At 41.9% G+C, this 13,049-nt stretch overlaps 1 protein-coding gene across 7 annotated transcripts in view; it reads left to right on the forward strand.

The window, feature by feature from the left end:
- ST3GAL6 (ST3 beta-galactoside alpha-2,3-sialyltransferase 6) overlaps positions 1-13,049 on the forward strand; it is a 49,037-nt gene that overhangs the window by 15,056 nt on the left and 20,932 nt on the right. For 6 of the 7 annotated variants that reach the window (XM_064467185.1, XM_064467178.1, XM_064467194.1 and 3 more), the window contains 4 exons: positions 6,173-6,272; positions 7,072-7,140; positions 8,406-8,483; positions 11,915-12,018. In XM_064467185.1, the coding sequence (XP_064323255.1) occupies positions 6,173-6,272; positions 7,072-7,140; positions 8,406-8,483; positions 11,915-12,018 (351 nt within the window). The remainder of the gene's footprint in view (positions 1-6,172; positions 6,273-7,071; positions 7,141-8,405; positions 8,484-11,914; positions 12,019-13,049) is intronic. The other variant, XM_064467168.1, reaches the window with a different exon arrangement.

The following is a 13,049-nucleotide window of genomic DNA, read 5'->3' on the forward strand; positions in this document are numbered from 1 at the left end:
TTGACTGGACTTGGATTCTTTATCAATACATTTTAGCTGGAGGATATGCCTATGAGGGAAGAGTTTCTGACCTTACAAGTAGGACTAGAGAGTCACACAAGAGGGCAAGTGATGCAGAGTTTTCCTTGAAGATTTTGCACAGAAGCAAACTGAAATGGTGATTGTCAGTGAAAAATACTAAGTTGTTTTCCTCCTTGCTTGGTCCAGCTGTTGGGCATGTTCTGGTGAAGAGCAAAATACTGGTTTCTATACTTGAAAGACAAAAATGGAATAAAATAATCACGAATTGTCCACAAAATGATAAATCTATTGCTGTCTCTTGTATTAGCAGGACAAGGAAAGGGAGGGAGGCAGGACTTAGGCTCTAAATGCAGTCTATTAACTCTTGCAGCCTGTCCTGAATTAGTGTGCAGCTGCACAAAAGGTCAGAGCTGGGCACAGCTCTAGTCTGCATCTCTTCCCAGTAGATTAATATCAGCAGAGGCTACATTTTGGGCTGTAGTAGCTGATAAAAAACAAGGGTTGACTAAATCTACTAAACATCACTACTACTGTAATACTAAATCTACTGGACATCATTGCTTGCTGTTGAGTACTTGGAGAAAAGATTGTCTTGCTATCTCTTTTTAGGTTTTCTGCAGTAGTTGGAGAAAGGGGAAATGTTAGGGGATACATCAGAAACTCTCCTTAACAAAGAGAACCTGCCTCTGGAGGAAGGCTGTCTTTTTTTTCACAGTTATCAGGATGCTGTGGAAGTAAATGGCTAGTTCGGTATGCTGTTGGAGGGGAAGAAGGCTCCAGTTTTCATAGCAAACTGTTCCTCTGCTGCTTATCCCCTCACCATTGAGAGGGATTAGGGCAGAAAGAGCCTGAAACCATCATACCTTCCAGTGCAGGAAAAATCTTTAACAGCTGATAAAGATTGTACGTGTGGTGTGATCGTGGAGTTCCCAATGACATTTTAACACAGTAAAACCTTAGCTTTTTGGTGGTGTGGTTTGTGCAGGCCTTCAGGAACGGGAATAACTGCTTTGGTTTTGTGTGGGGCAGGGCAGGTTAGCAAGAATCTTTTCTAGCTAAGATGCTGTTAAACTTACCACTTAAAAAATAAGTCACTGTTGTCAGAGACCCTTTGCTAGAATAATGCAATTTATTTACCTTGCTCATTTAAACTTAATATTTCTGAAGACTTCTATTTCTTAATAAACTAAAATGGAAAGGAGCATTGGGAAACATGAAAAAATGTGAGGAGTGTGTGAGGGAAGGCACTAGACTGACTCAGCCGCTTCAGTACCTTTAAGACTCTGCTGCAGTGCTATTGTATTGTCTGCTACAGCATTTCCTTCCTGAAGAGGGTGAGAATTAATGAACTATGCACATACTTAGAGCAAGAACTGGAAGAGTTAATGATGAATAATGTATGGATTTGGCAGAAGAAATATAGAGATATGTGCCATAATGTGCTCACGTTTTGGCAGCTTAACTTGAGGCAAATGACTACATGAGAAAACTCCCTCCTTGGTTGTCGTTTTGCTGTGTAGTTGTTCCACCGGCCATGCACTACATCCTGACCAAAAGGAAGCAGTGCTGCAGGACTGGTGATCACAAGCAAGATACTGACTACATCTGAAAAATCCTGATGTTTCTTTTTAAACTTTTTAGTAAGTTTTTATGTGCTTTTTTGCTTTTAAATTTCAAGTTTCACTCAAAGCACATTTTCAAGCTCACTTCCCTTCCTTCTCCAAAACTACAAGGGCTAGTAATTTGAGGTCCGAGTGAGCTGAAATTTTCATGCTGTTAGTTAATTGCAGCAGCAAAAAGTTAAACTGTCACAGGACTAGGTACAGAGCTAAGATTGGTTTAAGATGAGTAGTATTTAATTTAGCAGTAGCAGCTTTTTAGTTAAATACTTATTAACAGTTTACCTTTAGTAACAGTCAAAAGTGCTTTACAAAATAAGTAGGACAGATGGAAAAGCCTCCTGCATTGTGTAATTAACCTCATTTTAAGCAAGAAAGCAAAAGGAAGGCTTACAAGTGTTATGAAAAAAATTCAGTTGTAGTGTGGTCCTGTGATTGCCAAGTCCAACCACTGTAGTTTCCTGTGGGATTATTTTATTCTGGGGCAAGGCTGTGTTGTCATGCACTGCTCCCAGATTGCTATCCGCAGTGAGACAGATTTTGTATGTTAATGTGCTTCACTGGCAGGATGCCAGGCAGTCAACATATACTACAATTTTATTATATTTTCCACTGTCCTTAAGCAAGTTATTTTAACCTATATAGTGAGCCCAATACATAATAAGACAGAAATTGGTACACCAAGATACGTGAAATCGAGGGAAGGGGAATATGTCCTGTTCGGTGTTCCAGTAGTCTGCAGCAAGATCAAAGGTGGTGGGGGTCTCAGATCAGCTGAGAGGGAGCTCCAACGAGTTACTCCCATGCTCCGACTTTATAGCTGGAGTGAAGCCCCTAGTCCCCACATATCTTTGTATCCAGAGTCTTAATTGCCGCAGCACATGCTGCTATGACTCTTGGAGCTGAACAGGGGCTGTTTGGGTAGATAAATGAGGGGCAAGGAGGGAGGAAGGCCTCATGGTTCAGCGAAAATGTTCATGCTTCTATAATTTAAAGGAGCCACATAACTAAGCCCTCAACCACAAGTTGTGCTTGTCATTAGTGTTTAGTTGCAAGTGAGTAACAGCTTCTTGATTTGGTTTAAATACTTCCCCAAGGGACTTCTGTTAGAAACTCTCTAGGCTCTTGACATAAGTTTAGGCCTAATTTTCTGGCAGCTGATAAGCAGTGTAGGGAGTGGCAGAAGCATGTGATTGGAGTCTGCACAGCTGGGGCTGTTGGCTAAGCAAGGGGTGTCCACCAAATCTCCACCTGTCACCTCAGTCTCGTCCTAGCAGACCCCCAACATTAGTCCGGTCCCAGGGTCATACATGCATCAGCTGCATATGTAAGTTGAAAGATAAACAGAGGCTATGAGATAGTGGCTTATATCAGATACCACGCTTAACTGAAGCAGCAGAATAAAGACTAATTGTAAGTAAAGCTGAAGCTCTGACAAGGATGTTGGTTCCCTACTTCCACCAAGGGAAGAAAAAATTAGCCTCTGGGCTTATAAAGCGAGTTTGTCGTATACCCAAATGTGTCTCTGTGGTGGGTTGGTGGGAGCTGGGGTGGAACCATCTGTCTACAGGAGAGACAGGCTGATCTTGAGATCTCCTATACCATAACACAGTCTGTCTTGTCTAATTCTGTAATTGTAGCTCTGCCTTGGCCGGGGTGGGAAGTTAAACAGTGGAAGTTAGCTTAGATTCCTCTTAAAAAATCACCATCAATCTTTTTACAACACTTATGCATCCCGTTGCTTGCTTGCTTTCAGAAGGTTGACCAGCTAACATCCTGAACCTCAGGTGCTGGCATGCTGGGTTCCTCACCCCTTTCATTGTGTGGATCACTATAGGCTTTGTAGAAAGAGGAGGGAATTAAATAGTTGAGTTCCATCTTTGTCCTCCTTGTTTTGCTTAACCCTGACTGACCTTGACCTAAGGGTACCATGACCTCTGTCAGTCAGGTTGATGGGCTTAAATCAAGATGCCACATCTTGTGTTGTGATAAACAAGCTGGAAATGAGTGATTGTCATTTTACATCTGAACTGTGTCTTCTCAATTGCCTATTTTCTTCAATCTCTGACTGTGGGAATTTTCTAGTGCAATATTTGTATCGTAGGAGTTTGTTTTCCTTTGATTAACTTTCTGCAACGCTCAGCTCTTTTAAAATAGGAAGGGAGAGCTGGAAAATGCTGTCACCATTAAAAATACACCCAGAAAAATTTCTTCCATAAACAAGGCAATGGTTCTGTTTACTAAACCAGGTTAAGAAAGTCTTCACTATTAAGACTGCCTTTCTTGACTACAGAACTTTGTCTTCAAAGCACTGAATGAAGCCAAGCACTGGGGGATGCAATAGTGAGGAGACACTTGTATAATTAGAGACCATTTTATGTTCCTAAGAGCTGAGTTAGGTACTGGCCTAAATGATGCTACATACTCAAGTGTGTGCCAGGCTGGATGTCCTACATAGGATACTGAAAGTTGTTACAGATTCCTTATGCTCGTATTTGAAGAATGATATTGACTTATATCCTCTTGTTTTAATGAATCATTTGCAGGCAGTGTGAATATCTTTGTAAATACTTTATGAACAGAACAATTTTTGTCTCTGTGAATAATACTGTTTTGAATAATATTTTTGTTTTTGGAAGACCCTTTATGGGTAGCTTATCCCTGTCTTTTCTCTGTTTTGTAGCTTGGTCTGCCTCTTCAGCAAGATTCTTTTTTTACACTGAAGTTGGCAAAATCAGCAATTCGATCAATTGTTAATTTAGCAACTTTATCTGAAGAGCTGGTTCATTATGTTCCCAAAGAGTGGGATGAAAGGTTGACATTGCAACAGATGCAGCCTGTGAGTGTTTCATACAGATCACAGTAGGACAGCCTGGAGGATATACTTAAGGTTGATAGATTTTATCTTGTTCATTGCATGACCTTGTAACTGGTAGATGCTGTTACAAAAACCCCTCTCTGATCCCACAGTTAAACTCCTGTGAAGGATATGGTGAGGGGCAGGGTAGGAATAAGGAACTGGTAGCTTGTTGATCTCAAGTCATTGTAATAAATAGTTCACTGTCAGGTATTTCTTCAGGGGTGAAGCTATGTGAGTGGCAGTAGTTTACTTCCCGTTTTCCAATAACAACATGCAGCTTTCTATAGTAGTTCCTTGGCCTTTAATACAAGGTATGATGTTAAGATGTTACTAGCATAAAGCATATTGCTGTAAATCAGTTGGACTATATCTGCCTTGAGTTTTATTGCCTTAGGGCTGTTTAACAGAGGTTTAAAATAACTGTAACTTTAAATATTCTAAAAAGCAACATGGAATTTAAAAAAAGAAAATAAAAATAAAAACCAAACAAACAAAAAAAACCCATAAAGCCAGAGGCTCTGCTCTTGGAAAATGCAGCAATATGTTTGGATATGGCTTGTTTTTGCTGGACAGCTGTTTGTTACCTTCACTGTAAAATACATATATGCACGCAGGTGTTTATGCATTGTGTGCATCGAACCTGCTTACCATGGTAGGAGAGAAATAAAAATAATAGAAGGATATAGCTCCTTATTAAATTTCCACAGTAATTTGTGGTCAGAATGGCTATTTTTGACTTTCAGAAGATTAAGCAACAAGAGTTCATTCATACCTACTGAAAGGGAAGCTCAGTGTTAGATGTGAGCAATGCAGAGCTTGCTTTTCCTCCAGCGTGTCTTGCCAGATACATGAGCTTCTGATATTTCTCTGGTTTTATTTTAATAGATTGTGCGACAAGGTGGGAACTCCATTTGAAAAATGAACACTTTCTCTGAAATTTCTCCATAACTTATGGGTTTCTACAAATTGTGTCCTAACTTCTCTTCCTCACTTTGTGATGTGCGAAAATAGCATTTTTCTGTCACTTGAGCAATGAAGTCTGGCCTGTGTCAGGAGCTGGAGACTGTGCAGGACACAAGGGCATAAGCAGACAGCTTCAGTGTATCTTTAAGTGTCCAAGACTTTATGAATATAGAGTGATCCTAAAACAGCCAGTAGCAATCTGTGGCAGCTCATACCCTGTTCTGCTTCATTGGCATCAGCCTGTCTGCCTCCTGCTAAGTACCAATGCTTGTTGAACTGTGTAATTATGGAAACTGATAGTGAGTGGCACAAGAAAGGGAAAAAGTGCAGGTACCTGTAAAGAGCAACTTCTGACCCAGGAGGCTGGATTCTTTGGGCTGTGAGTGGACAGAAAGGAGCTCCTACTCTGACATGCTTCTGGAAGAGTCCATCTTCCTCCTATGTCTCCAGAGAGAACCTAGAGTGAGCCTCTCTCGATACTTCTGTGCAGAGTATGCATGTGTGGCAGGTGCAAAGCAGCATTCAGCTCCTGTCACTGGGACTTTGTGTGAGAAATGAAGCCAGACTGATCCCCCATCAAATTTGTGGTGGTGGAGAATGGCTGTAATAATGATGATTTCCTTTTGTAGGTTTCAAGATGCTGTATAAAAGTTCGTGTTAATAGCATAACTTGTATTAAATTTCTTGTTTTGTTTTTCTTACATTTCAGGTCTACCAGTCATGAAGCGAATTCTTCTGTTCTTTATCCTGGCTGCTGCTGTTATGTATGTTATACTGCATGGAAATCTGTGGAGAAATAACCTCTACTGGTACGGTGATGCTTTGCTCACTTATAGTGCAAACTCCCTCATGGCTGTATGAGAGCTGTAGCTGTGAGTTGCCGTGTTGCTGAACAGCTGTTCACTGCTAATCAACAGAATTGGTTAATACTCTGTGTGAGTGTTTGTTTTGTGGTTGGCTTTTTTTTTTTTTGGTACTGTGAGGGAATGAATTTGATCGTTTTGTCCTGTCACTTCTTCTCTCATGTCACTTTTAAACCTACTAGTCCACTTGAGCCTGGTGGCGTGGAGAGGTCAGGACCTCAGAGACAGGGAAGCCCCTCTGAGTTTCATGAAAACAGGTGTTTAGGTGAGGAGTGACAGCTTATTTGTGCGTGTCATGTATCCATATCTCCTCCCACCCCACGTATGTTGAGTGTTTGCTTGTTCCTTTAGAAGTCTGATAAACGATGTGGGAGAGACCTGCTCCACACATGGAAATAACTGCAGGTGTAGTGGGCACCTTTTGAAAAGCTGAAATCTGTCAAGTCCCAGTGGCAACCCTGTGGGAAGTGATCTTTCACCGTCTCCAGGCTGCGTGGGACAGGTGGCCTGGGACCTAAAATGCAGGGTGCTTATCGAAGATGTTGAGTTTCCATTGGCCTTGGCGTTGTGTGACCAGGACTGACCAGTGTGTTTGTGTTATGAAGATAATAGTGATAGCTTTTAAAAGTAGTGATGGATGTGCCTCTATCTGTCTTGTTTATAGCATACAATTGATATGAATGGCTTTGTGTTGTGGTTTGTGTTTATAGCAAACCACAGTGTTGTGACATTTCCCTTTTTGCAGGATTAGCTTTTATGGACAGACTTCCTCTGTGAGGGCTCGTCCTTCCTATGAGACCAGTGGAGTTACCCAGTAAGTTCAGCAGTTAAATATTCTTGTGGTGAGGTTTTGTTGGCTAGTTGGTTGGGTTTGGGGCAGGTGGGAGGGATTGAGACTAAAATCTGTAGCCTTTGTCTGTAGGCTCACTGTTCAATTGGTTATTGTACAGCTGTGTCCATTGGCAGTTTCTGTTATGAACACAATTGTAATATGTCTGGCAGAAAGGAATTTGTCCATGTCATGTTTCCAGTGTTGGGTTAATATTTATGGCCACTTACAGTGACTGTCTAACAAGCAATGAATTCCTGGAAGAACATTTGTTTACAACTTCCAAATTTCTGCAATTCTGAGTTATGCCCGAATAAAATTAGCAGAGCTACAAGGGCAACTTTTGTGCCTAAAATTTAATAAATCAGAGATGTGGTTCACTTGTGACATGCAAGTGTATGTATAAGCAGATCTTGTGCTAGTAAATTCCTTCAATTAGGTTTGTGGGACTAATTAGTGCCTGTGCTTAAACTTAAAAGCAGGCCTCTGCTCTCTCTGAAGCCATCCTGCAAAACACCATCTGTGAGACTGATACTGGAGAGCAGCGAGCTGGCCAGCTGATACATTTCATAGGGTGCTATCTCAGTGTCAGTGTTCACATGACAACTTGAGGTTACCAAAAGCAATTAACCTTAATGGTCTGTTTGGCTTGTGGTTCTAATGTGGTGGTTTCATCCTTCTGGTCTTAATGCAGCCCAGATGCAAGCATTGCTTACTCTCCTTTCTGGGCTTTGTATTTATTATTAATTGGGCTAAATCACCAAGGTGGGAATATGCTTAGAAGTGTAAGTCTTAGGCTTATTATGAGAGGAATGACTTATCCCTAAAGAATTTAATTTTCCTTGAAGTACCCTATGTGGTGCTGTCTGTTCCCCTCTCCAAACAAGACTCCCCTCTCCTCTCTGAGGAGTGCTGGTGATGCCATCTAGTATGGCTGCAGGGGTGATTCAGCCCAGGTGTCCTCCTTCTCTGCAGGTGGGCCTGAGATCTCACCTCTGGTTATGGATGAGCAAGGGAGGTTGCAGACCCCTTGGAGCATCACCGTGAGATGAAAGCCTTTACTAGTAAAAGTAATCGTACCACCATGAAAAAGATCCCTCTTTATAATACTGACAGAGCCAATCATGAAAATTTGGTGTGGTGTTAACTCAGTAATCAGCTTTTACTAATTTGGCTTGTCCAAGTTTCCCTGCCTTGTTGCTGCTACCTGTTCATGTTCTTGCTGTTTCTTTGAAATTCTTCTTTTGCAGGCTGCCACCTACGGCTGTGGAGAGAAGTAACGTGCTGGACACTTGTCTACTGAAACCAGCATTTGAATCTTTACTGGGGTGAGTCTTCTGTGGGAAGTGAGGGGGAAGGGAAAGGCTGTGCTGACTGAGGTAGAAATGGGCTGTTTACATATTCTGGACAGATTCACATTTTGTTTCACCTCTGGAAGGTGAAGCTTTTGGGCTTGTGTTCATTGGTGCTTTTCCTGGTTGTGGCAACACATATTGTTTAGCTTGTCACTGATTAGTATCTGAGCAATACCACACAACTAGCTCAACATGCTGGTGTATGTACTGAATAAATAAATACTTCCTCTTCAGATACTGTAGCTAGTACCAGTGAAAATATTTTAATGATTGAAATACAAGCCTTGATTTTCTTTTCCCCTATACTTTTCCTGTAAAAGAAGCCTTCATGTCCAAGACCGAAACTCAGTCATTCTGCTATTAAGAACGTAGACTTAAAAGATTAGGAATTTTTGGTAGCCAAGTGTAGCAGACAGGGACCAGGGTAGTTTTGAAAACCTCTTCATTTTATTTGGAAAGAGGAGTACGAAATGTGCAGAAGTTCGTCCAGTCTTTAATGATATAAGATTCTTCCCCTTCAATGGAATTTTAATTTTAATGAAATTTGGGATTTTTCATGGTTTTTTTGTTCCTCTGATAGTATTGTTGAATTGTGTGTAGGTATTGCCATGGAGATGCACAAAGTCAAATTAGGCAGGTGAGGTAACTCAAAATAATATTTATTCTAATAAAAAATGTTTTGTTACTCCAGTGAACATTAGTAAACCACACATTCAGGGAGCCAACGGGAATTAATACTACACAGCCGACTTCAGAATTCCTAAGTTTTAGAACGATGACTCAAGACGTGCAATCACTTACCTAATAAGACCAGGGCTCTCAACCTTGAGGAGTTACCTTGGGTGGTGTCCCGATGCCAGGGGAGGGTCCCTGACTGCAGACCCGCTGCTCTGAGGGGGACGGACTCAATTTGGCCTCTGGCAGGACCCCATTTATACCCTAGTCAACTCCGACCTGTGGTCATAGATGGCTGTGTCAGTTCCTGTTGGCCCAGGCCTCCGTCTGCTGGTGACTGGGTACATGCCAACAGCTGCAGTAAGGGTGTGAAAAGATTCAGCTGCTGCTTTTTTTCAACAGTCAGAAAGCCCTGTTTTTTATCAAGGTGGGTACATCTGCCGCAGGTATCCTCCGCTAAGGTACTCATAGGAAGTTTCCTTTGTAAAGAAGCAGTCAGATGAAAAAAGGAGGAGCCTCAACCCAAACCAAAGAAGGTATCTGGTCACAAAAGTGCATCCAAGAGGTTTGTGAGGAAATACTGGGAGTTTTTGTTACTAGAAGCACAAGTCTTAAATGAGAGATCAAGGAGGTGCTACAAGACCAGCAGCAGACAGGCTATAATTTTGGTCTTATGTTTTACATGAGCAAACATTGAGTATGGCCCTGGGAAAGCTTGGGAAGATGTTTAGACCAAGTCCTGGCTGAAGGAGTCTTAAACCTCTGAGCAAAGACACCATTGCTTCTGGGTTCTTGGTCCTCTTTGTGTACAAGAAAACATGGCTTTAATTCAGTGCTGTTATTATTTTAAAGAACACAGAAGGATCTCTGGTTTGTCCTCCCCAAAGCAGTCCTGTAGTCTTTCAGTTTTGGTTAACTGCCTGGCCCAGAGAGGTGGTCCTAGGTCCCTCGCCCATGGAGTGTGCCTTGGCTGTCTCTGTGTCAGGCACAGCAGTATAGCTCTGGTGCTGAGGAAGGGGGCAGGAATGGACTCAGAGATGCACAGTGAGAAGAAGGTTGGTGCAGATCTAGAACAGTGTCTCTTGCACATTTCCATAGCTGCTTTACAGAGATAGTTTGCAGGAGCTGAAGATCTGGTCTGTGCACTTTGGTAATAGCCTTGGGAGGCTGAAGGGATTTCTAACGTGGCAGAATTATTTACTGGAAAGGAACCAGAGCTAAAAGGGCTAGAATTAAGAATCTCTTTGCAGTAGGTAAATTATTTATTATGTCTAAGCTTACCAGCTGCTTCTGAACAGCAAGGCAAGCTATTAAATTTAATATGGGTGTTTAGTACATGATGTCTCAAAGTTAGCTGGTCTTGCTTAGTTAACCTATGGCTCAGTTCTTGGTGTGTGGGCTGTGGTGTTTTGTTGTTTTTTTTTGTTTTGGCTTTTCCTTTTTACTGGATTTTCTGAAAATGTAGGGCTTAAAGAGTGAGATACTTGATTTGTGAAACTGAGAGGGAGGGGTTTTTTTAGCAGCTATTAATATTCTTAATTGAGAAACAAGTCATGAGCTGTCTGTGGGTATTTATGATCAACACTAGGTTTTCTCACTGCGACTGTATACTTCTGTGATAACATTTTAATATAAGACCTAGTATGCAGGATCGCTACAGAGTCAACCAGTTCAGTGAGTGCGTGTCCACTTAACTCCACGGTGAAGCCAAGTGCATGGTAGCATTTTGCAGGATTGAGTCTACTGTTCATTCATTTGGCTTGACTTGGCAGATATGGTATAAGAGTCCCTTCCCTGCTATGAGATAACCCTTGTCTGTGGATACTGTCTTTTGAAGAAAGAAGTGACCCATTCTTTCTATCTTGATGCTTATAAGGTATGATGCTGTCATGTTCTAGTTTGCAGGAGGAATTCACTTTTGAGGCAAACCTTCTCATGATCTCCACATGCCATGCTTCTCATTGCAGGGTGGCCCTGGCACATGTGCCCTGGGCTTCTTTCAGACATCCAACTTCTGGCTAAGCCAGAAGGTGCACTGCCAGAGCACACCCGATGTGCTGCAGCTGTTAAGGGGTGTTAAATCTGTGGGACCCTACTAGAGTTACTCCAGGGTAAAAAAAAAACAAAAGCCAAGGTGTGTGTAATATGGATATGAGAACTCCATACTTTTTTGCTGTATGGATATGCTCCTGTTGCCCCAAACTACTTACTAATGTCAACACAGCCATTAGGTGCTACTTGTTTGGAATGGGAGCACATAGCAAATAAGCTGATGTCTTCAGGAGGTGGTATTTTCAAGTTAAAACACCTTGTTTCAAATCCCATTTTTATTTATTAAATTGTCATATATGATAACTCTTAATTTTCCTTGCTGCCTCTGTTACATACTTTTCAAACCTGAAATTATTAGTTGTCTTCCTGGGTTATGTGTTCCCTTAAACATTCTGTCTCATGGTGTAAGCTTTCAGTCATGTGATTTTAATGACTATATAACTTACAGTAGCAGAGAAATCATTTTATCTCACTCTCTACCTATATTTTCCATTATAAAATCTTCCCCTTTTCTGTCACCTATTTCTTTCACTGTGTTCGAGTTTTCTTCTTTTCAAAATTGATAATACTTGAAGTAGGATAAAGAAAGCTTTTTTTAAAAGCAATTGCATTAATTATTGGCTTATTCAAATACATCATATGGATATTTGAAAGTTCTTACTTTTTCCCTTCATTAGTGTTGACAAAATATATCCGTTCCTGTGCGCTAATGATTTTATCAGAGTGGCAGAGTTCCACGGAAGTGATAAGTTTGAACTACCTTATGGAATAAAGAGAGCAGGTTTGTGTTCCCCACGTACCTTTTTTTTAAACAGAAATATCTAAATGGCATGTAAAGCCACCTGAATCTCTGGCCTTGGTCTTTTCCTGTTCACCGATGCCAATCCTTTTGGGGGTAGCTAGCAGAGACTTAATGGTTTCATTTCGTCCCTCTGACCTGGCACCTTTCTGTTTTTAGCAAATAAAATATCGTGTGGTGGTTGCCCCTCTTAGCAGAGAAAGCTCCAGAAAGGTGGGAGTGAGGAAAAGTGGAGCTTATTCAGCTTAATTTCATTTTACGTGGGCTGGAGTGCTAAAGATATTTAGCTAGTGCTTTGCTAGGTGAAATATTAGCTGGGTCAGTGTGATGGGGTTCAATCAACACATGTAAGCTGATCGGGATCCAGAGTCCTGCTGAGGCAAGAGTCCCCAGGTTGGGGTAGTTACATCAGCAAAATTTTCCTTTTACTGGGCTAGTTCCTCCCACCAGGGAAGGTGTTACTGGGGCTACAGAGGGTGTTCCTGCTGTTGCATGGCTGCTGTACCCACACAAAGTGTTTGCCTGTTCATGTCTGCTGTCCACATTGGTCAGGGCAGAGTAAGCAGGGCCAGAGACCCTAAGGGTCTTAGTCACCCTTTTGGAAAGGGTTGTAAAGTGTCAAGTCTCAGAGTTTTTAACACTGAGCAGCATACCTTCCTAGCACACTGCAGATCTGGGCTTTACGTGCTCGATTTGCCCTCTATCAGTGTAACAAGGATGGTGCATTTTCCCACACCTCTGGGGTTGTGGTGAGGAAAAGTATGTCTGGGAATGAGTTGAGGCCCCCTCTCAGAGGCACGTTGAGTGTCCAGCAGGCACCTGCCCACCAAGGGAGGCCTGGGAAGGTGCCTCTGCCCAGCTTCGCCAGTGAGCGGAGGCTGTTTCGATGTCTCTCCCGAGACACGTAACGATGTTACTGTCCCTGGCTGTGCAGCCCCTCCTCTTGGGTCAAGGCAGTTTCTGTTTCAGCTGAAGGTGGGTAGAAGGAAAAAGAGAGTCAATTAGGATGCAGG

The sequence above is a fragment of the Phalacrocorax carbo genome, chromosome 1 (genome assembly GCF_963921805.1).
Source record: "Phalacrocorax carbo chromosome 1, bPhaCar2.1, whole genome shotgun sequence".
Classification (NCBI taxonomy): domain Eukaryota; kingdom Metazoa; phylum Chordata; class Aves; order Suliformes; family Phalacrocoracidae; genus Phalacrocorax; species Phalacrocorax carbo.